This window comes from Aspergillus sclerotioniger (genome assembly GCF_003184525.1).
Source record: "Aspergillus sclerotioniger CBS 115572 chromosome Unknown BO94scaffold_20, whole genome shotgun sequence".
NCBI lineage: Eukaryota > Fungi > Ascomycota > Eurotiomycetes > Eurotiales > Aspergillaceae > Aspergillus > Aspergillus sclerotioniger.
In genome coordinates this window covers 512,577-524,699 of record NW_020291010.1, presented here as the reverse complement: position 1 = coordinate 524,699, position 12,123 = coordinate 512,577, and the positions used below count along the sequence as shown (strand labels likewise).

The 12,123-nt window shown below is 45.5% G+C and overlaps 4 protein-coding genes across 4 annotated transcripts; 2 read left to right on the top strand and 2 right to left on the bottom strand.

Annotated features, from left to right (window-relative positions):
- Positions 1 to 2,383: 2,383 nt before the first annotated feature.
- BO94DRAFT_547969 (uncharacterized protein) lies at positions 2,384 to 2,785 on the bottom strand (the record flags this gene model as incomplete). The annotated part of the gene is made up of 1 exon (XM_025613366.1): positions 2,384 to 2,785. One exon carries the CDS (start codon positions 2,783 to 2,785, stop codon positions 2,384 to 2,386), a length of 402 nt encoding a protein of 133 aa, XP_025465772.1.
- Positions 2,786 to 6,650: 3,865 nt separating this feature from the next.
- BO94DRAFT_536927 (HNH endonuclease signature motif containing protein) lies at positions 6,651 to 8,001 on the bottom strand. Its single transcript, XM_025612150.1, has one exon. It carries the CDS (start codon positions 7,880 to 7,882, stop codon positions 6,716 to 6,718), a length of 1,167 nt encoding a protein of 388 aa, XP_025465771.1. The 5' UTR covers positions 7,883 to 8,001; the 3' UTR covers positions 6,651 to 6,715.
- Positions 8,002 to 8,758: 757 nt separating this feature from the next.
- BO94DRAFT_547967 (carboxylesterase) lies at positions 8,759 to 10,342 on the top strand (the record flags this gene model as incomplete). The annotated part of the gene is made up of 1 exon (XM_025613365.1): positions 8,759 to 10,342. The coding sequence occupies one exon, from the start codon at positions 8,759 to 8,761 to the stop codon at positions 10,340 to 10,342; it is 1,584 nt and encodes a 527-aa protein (XP_025465770.1).
- Positions 10,343 to 11,249: 907 nt separating this feature from the next.
- On the top strand, positions 11,250 to 12,118 carry BO94DRAFT_567321 (uncharacterized protein; the record flags this gene model as incomplete). Its single annotated transcript, XM_025614619.1, has 3 exons — positions 11,250 to 11,369; positions 11,429 to 11,926; positions 11,982 to 12,118. The coding sequence occupies 3 exons, from the start codon at positions 11,250 to 11,252 to the stop codon at positions 12,045 to 12,047; spliced, it is 684 nt and encodes a 227-aa protein (XP_025465769.1). The 3' UTR covers positions 12,048 to 12,118.
- Positions 12,119 to 12,123: the final 5 nt, after the last annotated feature.

Sequence of the window (12,123 nt, the reverse complement as noted above, 5' to 3'; positions counted from 1 at the left end):
GATCCACGGTATGTTTGAGAAGTAGGCTGTGAGGCATACGGCTTAGTCAAGATAGTGTTCTGAGATTTGACAAGTGTGGAGTGAGGATACGCAGAGGGAAATGCGCCAAAAGACACAGTTTGAACTTGAGATAGAGTATAAGAAAGAGATTGATAGGTGGTTGGAAGAGATTAAGAGGGGGTTGGAAGATCTGAGCCTATTAGAACTTGCGAAGCTTTTGGGGATTCCGTATTCTTTGGTTGAGGATTTGTCTGAAGATGAGAAGTCTGAGCTTGCGGAGTTTATGAGACTGCTGGTTTTATTTGATCAGGACTGGTCTGAAGAGGAATGAGAGATGTTTAGGCATAAGAGTGCTTTTTCTGCCTGGGAAGATTATGTAAGGGGCGGAAAGAATTGTTGCTTATGAATGGGCTGTTCTGGATTGCTATCATGTTTCTGTTTATTTATGCACTGTTTATTACGGGCTTTGTTGTACTTAGCTTATTAGTTACTTGCTAAAATTTATCAGGGATCTACTAATCATGAAATGTATTGGTATTGTATTGGTAGGTTGATAGTGAGTCATGAATTCCGTCGGGGTCTATATTGGGAGAACTATTTTCTCTCTTACCAGTGATGTAGCGGGATACAGATGAATGAGAGTAACCGTGGTGCTCCTCAAAGTATTATGAATAGTGTTTAGCAAAGCCTTCTTCTCAACAGTCTATATTAGTGCAGTACGAAGCTAGAGTCCATTAATCTGACAGGTACCGGCTAGTGCTATGGGCCTGTAGAGAGCTTATTGGTTCTTGTAAAAGTAAAAATTTTGAGCCGGGGACTGTATACTTCATAACTTAATGATGCAAAAGATTGAAGCGGTTATTAATTATCATTAGACTAGTGATTGGTCTGTACCAGATTCTATGGTGATGTATTAGTATTCAAGTGGCTGAGATGAAGTTTCTGTTTTCAAGAAAGGGAACTTATCTAAAGAATACTTAAGGCTGGGTGGTACCTCATGACACTCGATGTTCAAACGCCAGAACCATTACTAGTAGATAATCCGGGATTTATGCAATTTTTGTATTTTCATTAGGACAACAGGAAGGGAACTGAGCATAAACCAGTTTTAGTAGTATTCAGGCGAGGAATGGATAAGTTGAGGGCCTTATGTTGTGTTATGGGTGATCATGTCGGCGGAGAGATTGAGTCTAAAGTCTTCATTATTGAAGTGCGCTTGCGAGTGTTGGGATATGCTAGAAGGTATTTAATAATTAAATTCAAGAATGATACAGCTTCCTGCTTCTATGAGAGCGGTTGGTTAATCTTTTGAGAAGGTGAATATCCTTCATCTCAAGAAATAAAGCGGAGGCTCAGTATGTGAGATAATACTCTGATTAGTAAGGTCTTGTCTAAATTTTGGCTTTATAACGGGTTTTGCTTGAAGGTACTGCCTTCTGTGAGTTTGGATAGAGGTAAGGGGAGATTTAAAAAGATCCAGATAATAAGAAGCATCTTGAACAGGATACAAAGTCTTCAGGACTTTTAAGAAAGATATAGTATATCAAGCTGGCTAGATAATCTGATTGACACCAGTCTATGTCTTAAAAATACTGGATTGAAGATCCTGGTTAACTCTGACACAATGTATCGAGCTGATTATAGTGCTTTGGTAGAATGAAGCCGAGATTTCAGAACAGTAAATGTTGGATATGATGAAGTATCGAGGTCTTGAGCAGATAGAGAGTGAGTAATTGAAAGATAATGCTATAAGCCAGTGAGATGGTTAGACTGAGCTGAGAGGTGTCTCAGGAATAAAGCCTTCTTTCTGACCTGGATGCCGGAGGATTTGACTGGGGAAGAGAAATGGCGGGAACAACGACGGAGCCCTTATCTGGATAGAATAGGATTTGGAGAATAATAACAAGATAGCCTACTTGGCTTTCCCTATTGCGGTGGAGCTTTGCCGCTGGGAGACTGGTAAATGTGATTAGGGTACTGATCCCCGACACCGTAGCGCCCAGGCGTATATGGGTGTGAGCTAGTTGGAGTGGAAGCCTTTTTATAATATGCCCAGGTTGTCTGAGTCAGCTGCAGTCTGGTTATTACTGCATTCTCTGTTGGGAGTTTGATTAGACACGGTGCTCTCCGTGTAGAAAAAGTGAAGAGAGGGCCTTTTATCAATCTGCCTAGGTTGTCCAAGGCGGCCGTAGCCTGGTTATTACCATATTCTCTGTTGGGGGTTTGATTAGACACGGTTACCTCCGTGTAGCAAAAGCAAAGTAAAGGGTTTTTTGACAACCTGCTCAGGTTGTCCAAGTCGGCTGTAGCCCGGTTATAACCACATTCTTTGTTGGGGGTTTGTTTATACACGGTGCTCTTCGTGTTTCAGTGATGGAGAAAGTTAATTACTTATGGGAGTATTAACTGGATCTCTCTCTATATGTGTGTTCTGGCCCGATCCTTGAGCGAGTGCGTGCTGAAAAATGGTCCAGAGAATGTTGATGATTCGCGGCTGCGAATCAAGCTGAGACCAAAACTTCACTTTGTAGTTGTAATGACGGTGTTCATCTAAATGATAGAACTTGAACTGGTCACCATCACTCAGTATGTCATGGACGCGGGGGTACTTCTTTCTGTTGTTCTTTCTTTGTTTCTGAATAAGTGCCATAGCACCAAGCAGTTGGAAAAACCCTGATGAGGTATTTTCTTTTCTCTTGGCCTTGATACAGACGAAGTTGGCTGCGGCGGCGGCAGGCGAACCGAGGAATAAGGTATAATCACTCTTGTTCTTGATGTGTGCCATGCTCTGTGAGGGCTTTATGACGGTCTTTTCAAGCTGTCTTGTATTGCATGTTCAGTTTTTCTGATTTCGGCATCTTTTGATGCGCGTTGTTGAAGGACTCTAAGACGTCGGAAAGGATAGTTAGAAGGATAAGATCTAACTGGCTGCGCGCCTTGGCTTCGTTTTCAGGAGCCCGGTTGTAAATCCTTTACAATCTTGCCAGACTGTTGACCAAGGACTCTGGAACCGGAGTTTGGCCGCTGGTCTCTGGAAAGGGTTCGGAACTCTGGTTGATGCTGAAGTAGGTTTGCAAGTCGTGCTTGGTGATCTTTTTAAGAGTGATCTTTACCACTGGTTTATCCTCCCTCGCTGTTTTGGCCGCTTGCTTGAAAATATCTCATATACTGATGTCTTCTAATACCCTCTCTTGCTTGACACGGTCGATGTATTCATGAACAATATCTCTAATTGCACGCAAGAGGTTGTATGTTAGTTTTCGGCCAGGCATCTTGGCTTTGAGAGTTAATAATTAAGTGACAGAAGTATAGAAGGATGGTAGTTTTATCATCATATCTACAAGGCGCTATATCAAATACTGAGATGGGTGGGAATGTTTTTCTGAGAAAGGAACGCTGGATCTTCCTTAGATAAGTACTGTCTGATGGGGCAGGAACGCTATGGCTGCTTGCATACAACCAAATGAACTGGGGTTTTAATATAATACTGAACGTCTTGTTTTGTAACAAAGGACACAGGTGTAGAAACTGGTAATTATAATACAGCTGCTGGAAGCCAGAATCTGGGAATATAGTCAGGGTAGAGAAAGCCTCTTAGTCCTTTCAAGAAGCCAGTGTCCCGAGATTATATCCTGCAAGGGCTATTGCTCAAGCTTATACCATCTTTTAGATTATCTTACTTTCTTTCAGTCAAGTATATAATAAAGAGAAGTCTGGATGGTGTATGACTTGAGGCAAGGAGGTTTAATTACAGTATGAAAAATACTTGTGGTGATTTAGCTTTCAGATAAAACCTCTGGTGTTCTGCAGAAGATAATGGTTGCTTTATAGCTTGATGGAGTTAATGTCTTTCTCTTTTTTTTAGTTCGCAAAGTATGCTGGATGAAAACCATGATGGTATTCTTCTAATTGTCCTCATTAACTTACGTTAGAGGGTCTTGTGCGCCAAGAAATATAATAGAATTACTAGTAGTGTCCCAATAAGGTGATAATATTATTCTAGCTAGAGAGGTGGTTCATTTGTCTATAAAAACATTAAGAAAAGATTAGAGGACATGTATAATTTGTGGATAGTAAGTCTTAGTATAGATGGATTGGCGATATAAATGATGCTCCAATTTTTGTATTGCTATAATTAAATCTATAAAATTATCAAGCATGTTTCAAGTATTTAAACCCTACTTTGGAACAGTATATCTGCAATTATACTCTCTTGCCAGGCTTTAACAGTTTATGTAGGTATATATGAATGGTAAGACATCAGTTCAAGATTGATAGTTGCTGTGAGTGATAAGTATTTTATACAGTTATCTAGATTAACATTCAGGGGGAATCAGAAGCATACATGCTAATAAAACCAGGGTCAGAACAGGAAATTAAATATTCATGCTTTGAAGCTGAGTAAATAATTTGTTATTTCTTTTCAGTCATCATATTCTTACTCCAGTTAAGTTCTAATATCTACTTATTCAAACCAGTATGTATATTTAACTCTTATATTATAGACGGCGAATCACTTAAGAGCCTTATTATCCTGATCTAGCGTCTCTTCTTACTATCAGGAGGCTCAGATCCCCTGGAAGAAATATGGGGCTTACTATTAAAATAAGACTCCGGGGTACCAGCCCATCACAAACCAGCTTGCAGATACCTTTCTATGTCTGTTGACCCATCTTTATCTAATTTATGCGCATTTAGTTCTTTCCTTATCTAAATCCAGGCTTCACGGTGCTTGTTGAAAATATCCATGAAACTGGTTGTCTTCATGATTTCGGTAATCTGATAATGATAATCTAAGAGCCTCGGGTCAGGCAATGGTATATTCTCGCAGTCTTTGGCTTGCTTGAATGTGATTATTGGATCTTTGGGTATGAGTATATGTTTGACATAGTTCAGACATCTCAGGACTTTCAACTCGTACTGATTCCGAACATCTTATACTGAAGCAGGTATGAGCGGACCGTTCTTGATATCCAAGAGGCTTGAATACTTACTGTTGGTTTAAAAGCAATTGAGAAGTTGCAGAATATAACGCGAAGATTTGACGCGAAAGCTAGTCTGTTTGCCGGGGAGTATATATGTTTTATTGAAATACTAGTTCGCGATACTCCTGGGAAATATTTGTATAGGATTTCCCAGTATGTAGTGGTATCTTCGGGTACATTCTATGTTAGATTAATATATCGACAAGATGAAAGGACCCGTGATATGTATGATGACAGAAGGTATGGTACTTTGTATTTGTAGGGCCCATACGCCAAGAGAATGATACAGGTTATCTTTATATAAGTATCAAGTATATCTTCCGTGCATTCTGTTGCATGGTAGTAATCAATATCTAAGAAGCCAGAGATATTATAACAATGATTATCTCTTTTTAGTACAGTATTATAGAAGCTCCCATGTAGGACCCAAAATCTGCTGCTCATTATGTTGATCCAGTGTGGATCTTTGATAAGAGATAAAGGCATCGTGGGGCTAAGAAGGCAAAATGCAGGCGGTGTTATATTTGTCGCTGTCATTGCTCAAATTCCGGTTATGAAACGATCGCATGTGTATAGTTTTTAATACTTACTGGGCGTGAAGAGTCCTGTAAGAAGATCTTGGTACACTGTATGAATGGCTGTATTGTTGGCGGCATCGAGGATCTTTCTAGCGAGATACTGGCGGCCATCGATTGGAAACCATGATATGCAAGACCGCAAGCAGCTTTTCAGCAGTTCTTGATTCTCTGAGTTATATTTTTCCAGGCGGCAACTGACTTGGTTCTCCAGTTCTGACCACGTAGTTTCCTCTATGTCGGTTGATAAGGACGATAGTGTTGATGAGTCTGATGGTATCGATGATTCACGACTTGAAGGTTGGTCTCTGTTGTCGCCCTTATTGTTCTGAGCTAGGCGAGGATATCGGCGGGGGCGAGGAGAAGTGTTAACGTGGCATTCTGGGATCGTACGCTTTACTGGCAGCATGTTGATTGTTGTTGAAAACAACTGATAGTGAAGGAAGTGAAGTGGGAGCCTCAAGTGGGAGAATGTCAGGCTCGTCGCCTCAGGCCAGTGCCCCAGGCAGGGTCACCGCCTATCTTTACCTTTCTGCCGGTGAAATCGGACTTATACAATATATAGATTCATGATCGCGTGGAACCTTCCCCCGGCCCGGGATTCTCGGTAACTCCCGGATTCTACGTAGTGTCAGATCATCTTATTCAAGGGCCCACGAACTCCACTGTCTGAATATATATTCTGGGGAAATCATAGCCATTCCCTTGCTCCCAGATTCCCGTCCCCTAGAACTGGCTGAAGGGGTGAGTAGTGCTGATGATAAAAGAAGACCATATTTGTGATATTCATAGACTAATCAGAAGCTTCCCTAGTATACATTACTTGAAGCATGAATATACAGTGAAGTTGTATTTTCTTGAAAAGCAAGGTAAACCCAACATGGAAAACAAGCATGTACATATATATTAGAAGCCATTAGCAATACCTATTGTATCACGTTTGCGTTTGTTCGTCACCATTGGTATGTGTTTCCTGATCACCAGCTCCGTATGAGATTATTGAACTGGTAAGAAAAATTAATTGAGTATTCTAAAGGATATTATCAAGTATTTATAAAGAACATAATCATATATGTTTAATAAGCTTTTAAGCTATTCTGCACAAGGTTGTGTAGGGAAGTCTGCTCTCCACGGTCGGTTGGGGATGGCTTAATGTCAGGCTGCAGTTGGACTGGTTGGGGTGACTGCCCACCAGAAAGCGGCATCCAAGTAGTGGGTTAGATCAGTCGAGCCATCTTCTTGTAGCTGCGCTCCACTGGGTGCGTGTCGCAGTTCATTCCAGCGATCGTAGTCTCTATCAATTACCTCTGCAAGACCAGTTGCGTGAAGGATCTCAGCCACTCGATAATGGCAATTTAAAAGTGCTGGATCAGGCAACGGTATGTCCTTGTGGCCTTCAGCTTGTGTAAAAGTGACTAACCGATCAGTGGGTATCATTTGGCGTTCATAATAGGTGGTATGTCCATATGTCTTAATCTCGTACTGGTGCTTGATATCAGTTTCCTTGAACGCGACTCTAAACTCCCCGAACGCTGCATGCAGGAGCACGTTCATTGTGAGTCCATTCTCTGGCGAATTGATGGTGTCAACTGTGAGACAAGCCCGCCTTACCCCCGGAAAGCAACGGTATAGCATCTCCCAAATGCTGGCGACGTTTTCTGGCACGCCTTTTTCTTTCCAGGACCCATATGAGAATGGTATAATATGGGCCCCATTGAGCTTGATGTCACGAACATCTTCCGGCAATCCCATCTGTTGGTGGTATTTGGAGTCTACATCACCCGAGACAACACAACGGTAATCATCCCTCTTGAACACGTTTTCAGGAAAGGACGCAATTCGGGTCTGTAGTTTATCGATAGTTGATGCGACCAGCTCTGCATTTTGTTGTCTTTTCGGAACAGGAGAAGGATCGACGGATGGTTGCCTACTTGCCGCCTTCATTGGAACAAACAGAGCTGTGTAAAAATTACGGTAGACAGCGTAAAGCATTTTGTCGGAGTCCGCGCGAAGGATGTCTCTGACCAAAGACATTTTGCCGGCCTCGGGGAACCACTTGGCGCATGACAGGAGGCAGTTAACAACATTCTCCTTCTCCTTATAATCGTAGTTATGCACGCGTTCCATCGCCTCAGCTTCTCTGTCTTTGTCCGATTCCTCCTCCATGTCAGTTGACATGCCCGAAAGCTGTCGGCCCATTGGTGCTGCCATGGTTTGTGTCCCGCCACGCGCCGCTAAACGGCTCGATCGACGGATGCTGGGAGGACGGCGGAAGGGAGCGGTGGAGTCATCATCCGGCGCCTTTCTCTTTTGTCGGGGCATGATGGTTGATGTTAGGAGAATTCAAACCCGACAAACTGGTCGAATGGGCGCAAAGAGAGAGAATGAAAAAATGAAGAGGGCTAGAAGTTTGGCTTGTGTTTGACGGTCCGATCGACGCGGTTTGGAAGGACGGCCGAAGAAGCTCTCTCTCACTTGCGGCGACCTGATGACGGATGCTCGGAATAACTAAACCCCGATAAGCTTGTGGTGGAAACCATGCCGATCTAAAACCGCTCCGAGTGGTTCCGGCCGAGCATCCTGAGAAGGGTAAAACTTGCCGAGCGGGGCCTCTTCTGCCCTACCCCAATTTACCCCAATGAATTATAACACACGCTCAGGCGAACCAAACGAAAATGTCGGAGCAGAAGCTGAGGATACCTTCGATCTCCGGTCCTGACCCCTGACGGGGACTGAATATTGGTTAGATTCCGGGTTCGGTTTCGTATGACTGACTGTGGATGGACCACGTAAGTCACATTTGTCCAAATCGTCACCTTTGATTCGGCAATGGCTTTTCTATGCTGTATACGCTGCAGAGGCAGGTCCGGGTAGTCGGAAGAAGCTGTAGAATACTCCACCCACTTTTCCCTACCGTGCCGTATATCGTGTAGAGTCCACGCAACAGGTGTCGTGGACTCGCTCAATTTGAAACCATGGATAGCAAACAGTTACCGTCAGATAAGCTTGACCTGTACTTACTCAATTATAGGGCTGGCGGTGACAAAGTTGAGTGTACATGAATCGTTTAAATATCTTTATTTGTCCTCATAAACCTGTTGTTCTCCATCATCTACTCTCATTTCCAACCGAAGAGTATCTTCCACTCATCCTCAGTACAAGTCTTTCTCTTTCACTGTACTGTCTCTCTCAATCAAGATGCTTCGTGTCGCCGCCGCCCTCGCGCTCGCGCCTACTCTATTGAGCAATGTTGCCGCCGAGCCTTTGTACAAAAAGCCTGTCAAGATCCCCGGTTATGGCTCCGTACAAGGAAAGGCGGCTGTGAACTCCAGTGTGGCCGAGTACCTGTCCAACTGGGAGAACATCTCTTTCTTCGGAGGTATTCCATTTGCTGCCGATACCTCTGGAGCCAACCGTTGGCGCGACCCTCAGCCGGCGGAGCCATGGAATTCAACCCGGAGTGCAACTGCTTTCGGCCCCATCTGTCCGATCACGTTATCGATCCTGGCCGATTACACCCAGAGCGAGGATTGCTTGAACCTCAATATCTGGACTCCTGCCACCTCGTCTGACGAGAAGCTACCGGTGGCTATCTGGAGTTATGGCGCTGGGACAGCACCGCCCCAAACCACCTATAACGGTGCAGGTGTGGCTAACCAGGGCATCATCTTTGTCAGCTACAACTACCGCAACGGAGTGTTTGGATTCATGGCACACCCTGAGCTGACTGAGACCAGCGGTCGGAATGCCTCGGGTAACTGGGGTGTCCTGGATCAGTATGCGGCGGTGAAATGGGTCCACGAGAACATCGCAGCGTTTGGTGGCGATCCGGATCATATTTCTGTCATTGGCCAGTCATTCGGCGCTGCTGCCACTTACCACATCGTGAATAGCGAACTGACCGCCGATCTGGGTATCGTGAACGCCATTTCCGAGTCCGGCGTCCGCTCTCCCAGTGACCCGAACACTGGCGTGTTTGAGTGCGCCTACACCAGCTTGGATGATGCCGAAACCATGGGCGAGGAGATTGTGTCCTCCCTGAACGTCACCTCGCTTGCCGAAGCCCGGGCCATCGACACGGAAACTCTGCTGGAATCCACCAGCGTCTACAGTTTGGAGGTGAAGCCGGTTCTGGACTACTACGCCATTGCGAGCAAGTACATCACCACGCTGGCCCAGGGAGCCGGCAACAAAGTTCCCTACATCACGGGAAACAACGCCAACGAGGATGGGGCTTCTGCCACCGTTAGTACCACAGTGTCTGCCTACGAGCAGAGTCTGAACTCGAGCTACGGCGGGTTTGGTCCCCGGTTCCTAGCCCTCTATCCGGCCGAGAACGACACCCAGGCCGGCGAGCAGGAAGACCAGATCGTCCGCGATATGTTCCGGGTTAGTAGCTGGCAGTACATGAACGGTTTCTCGAACTCTGCCAACCAGGTCGACACCTTCACCTACTACTGGAACTACGGCAGCGCCGCTCATGCTTCGGAGATCGTCTACGTGCTCAACAACCTCTGGGCGCAGGAGGGCGAGGACTACACCGACGAGGACTATTACGTTGCCAATGTGATGAGCAGCTACTGGGCCAACTTCATGAAGACCTCGAACTCCAACACCGGCGGCTCCTACGACAACGGCACCCTCCCAGCCACCTGGGAGGCCAACTCGCCCTCGAAGAACGAGACTTTCTTGGTGGGCGCTGTTTACGAGACCATGGACACTGCGTCTACGGAGCGTGTGCAGTTGATTCTAGACTACTTCGCCGCTCAGACCCCTTACTAGTGTTTGACTTGGGCCAAACCAGCGCAACTAAAGTGGACATTAGGTGCCCCTGACTCTTACTTTTCCCACCTCCTCTTTGTCTACCATGATTTCTTGTCTCTCATTAGTTCCTACGAACATATCAGAACCCATTATATAGATTATAGTCTTCCTAAATCCACTACACAATACAAGCAGAACTCGCAAATAACCCATTTACTCCTATATTCATTTCCATTTCCATTCTCGGCGTTAGAAAACCCCTCTAACATCATCCGCCTAAAACTGGCCCGACGACGACGGAACCTCCCCACCCCCGGAGATCGGACGTCATCCAGACCCCGAGATCCGTAAGGCACTGAAAACCACCCAGAATCTAATTCCCGGTCGGAGTGGAGACATGGACCCATCCAGCGGGAGAAGAAGCTGAGGTGACTCAATTCTGCTTTCCGGGTCCACATGAAAACCCCGTACTGTGAGGACACCTCCAACTGGTATTGGATCGTGAGAGTGAGTAGATTATTCTCCGGAATCACTTTGCGGTAGCTGAGTATCTCAGGGTCACATGCTTGGATTCCGGGGCATAAAGCGGTAGATAGTAGATATTTTCAGATCACGATGAGCCGTGTGAAAAAGAGTCGTTCCGTGTTGGTAGTGTTAACCTAGTAGTAGTAATGGATGCTGATTGGAGAGGCGGAATTGCTCATCCACCCCCTAAGAGAACGTGGAGTGGGCCCGTTTTAATTACCACTAAGCCCAGATGGGGCTAGTTCCGTTCCTGGTAAGGCTGGTGTCACAATTACACATGACTAACCCGCTCGGTATTAATGCCTCAGGGAACCAACCCGGCCCCTCCCTTTCTTCAACTGTCTGGCGAGAACTGCACTGGAACCAACCCGTCGTTGATTCCGTCAATACAACCTGCGACATGCCCCTGGAGCTTGACATCCAACCATCCGACGTGGACTTCCTGGAAACTCTTCAGCAGTGCAAGAACTCAGTCGTCTTCAAGGTATCGATTCATGGAAAGCTCCGTGTTATGAAGGTGGTTACGTGCATCGTGGATGTCATTCCTATGAGCTTGGCTAAGCTAAAGATCCCTTTCAGTACCACGACCGTGGTATATCAGAGTGGGATCCAGTCGATTACGAAGTCAATCTATTTCTCCGTGAATCAACCGCGTATCAGCGTCTGAAACAAAAGGGATTCTGCACGCGAGGGGTGGTCCCGGATTTCTACGGTACCCTCACCAACATCCAACCCACCTCATGGCCCAATCTGTACATGTTTGTCGATGATAAGTTGCCTCCCAACGCCATTTTTATCGAGTACATTCCAGGCATGAGCAAACTTGATCTCTCGAACTATTCCCCATCCAATGTGAACCGTCTGCGTGATATCCTGTTTGAGATGCATCAGACCAAAATGCTCCACGGGGATTCAATGCCCAGAAATATGATGATCTGCTCAGGGCAAGAGAATCGAGTGCTCTGGCTTGATTTTGACTCGGCACAGACCTTCCCAGAGGACGAGGCTCTGACGACACGCCAAGAAAGATGGGTGGCGGAAGAGGTCGAGCTGATGGATTACTTTGTGGACGGTTTAGTATGTTCTTGAGGTCTGGGACAATTTATTCCTTCACTAACTGATCATCGTACAGGCCCAGGATAATGATGAGGGGCGCCTCAATTGCACATACTCTTACTACTATGATTGGTTTGTCTGATGTTCGGTAGGCAGCTGTAGCGTGTCGAGGAAATGGTCCTCGTTTGGTCTCTTTGACTCTGCATTTCCCTGAATAT

Coding starts and splice junctions, on each gene's coding strand:
- BO94DRAFT_536927 (XM_025612150.1), bottom strand. CDS start 7,882: ATGCCCCGACAAAAGAGAAAGGCGCCGGATGATGACTCCACCGCTCCC.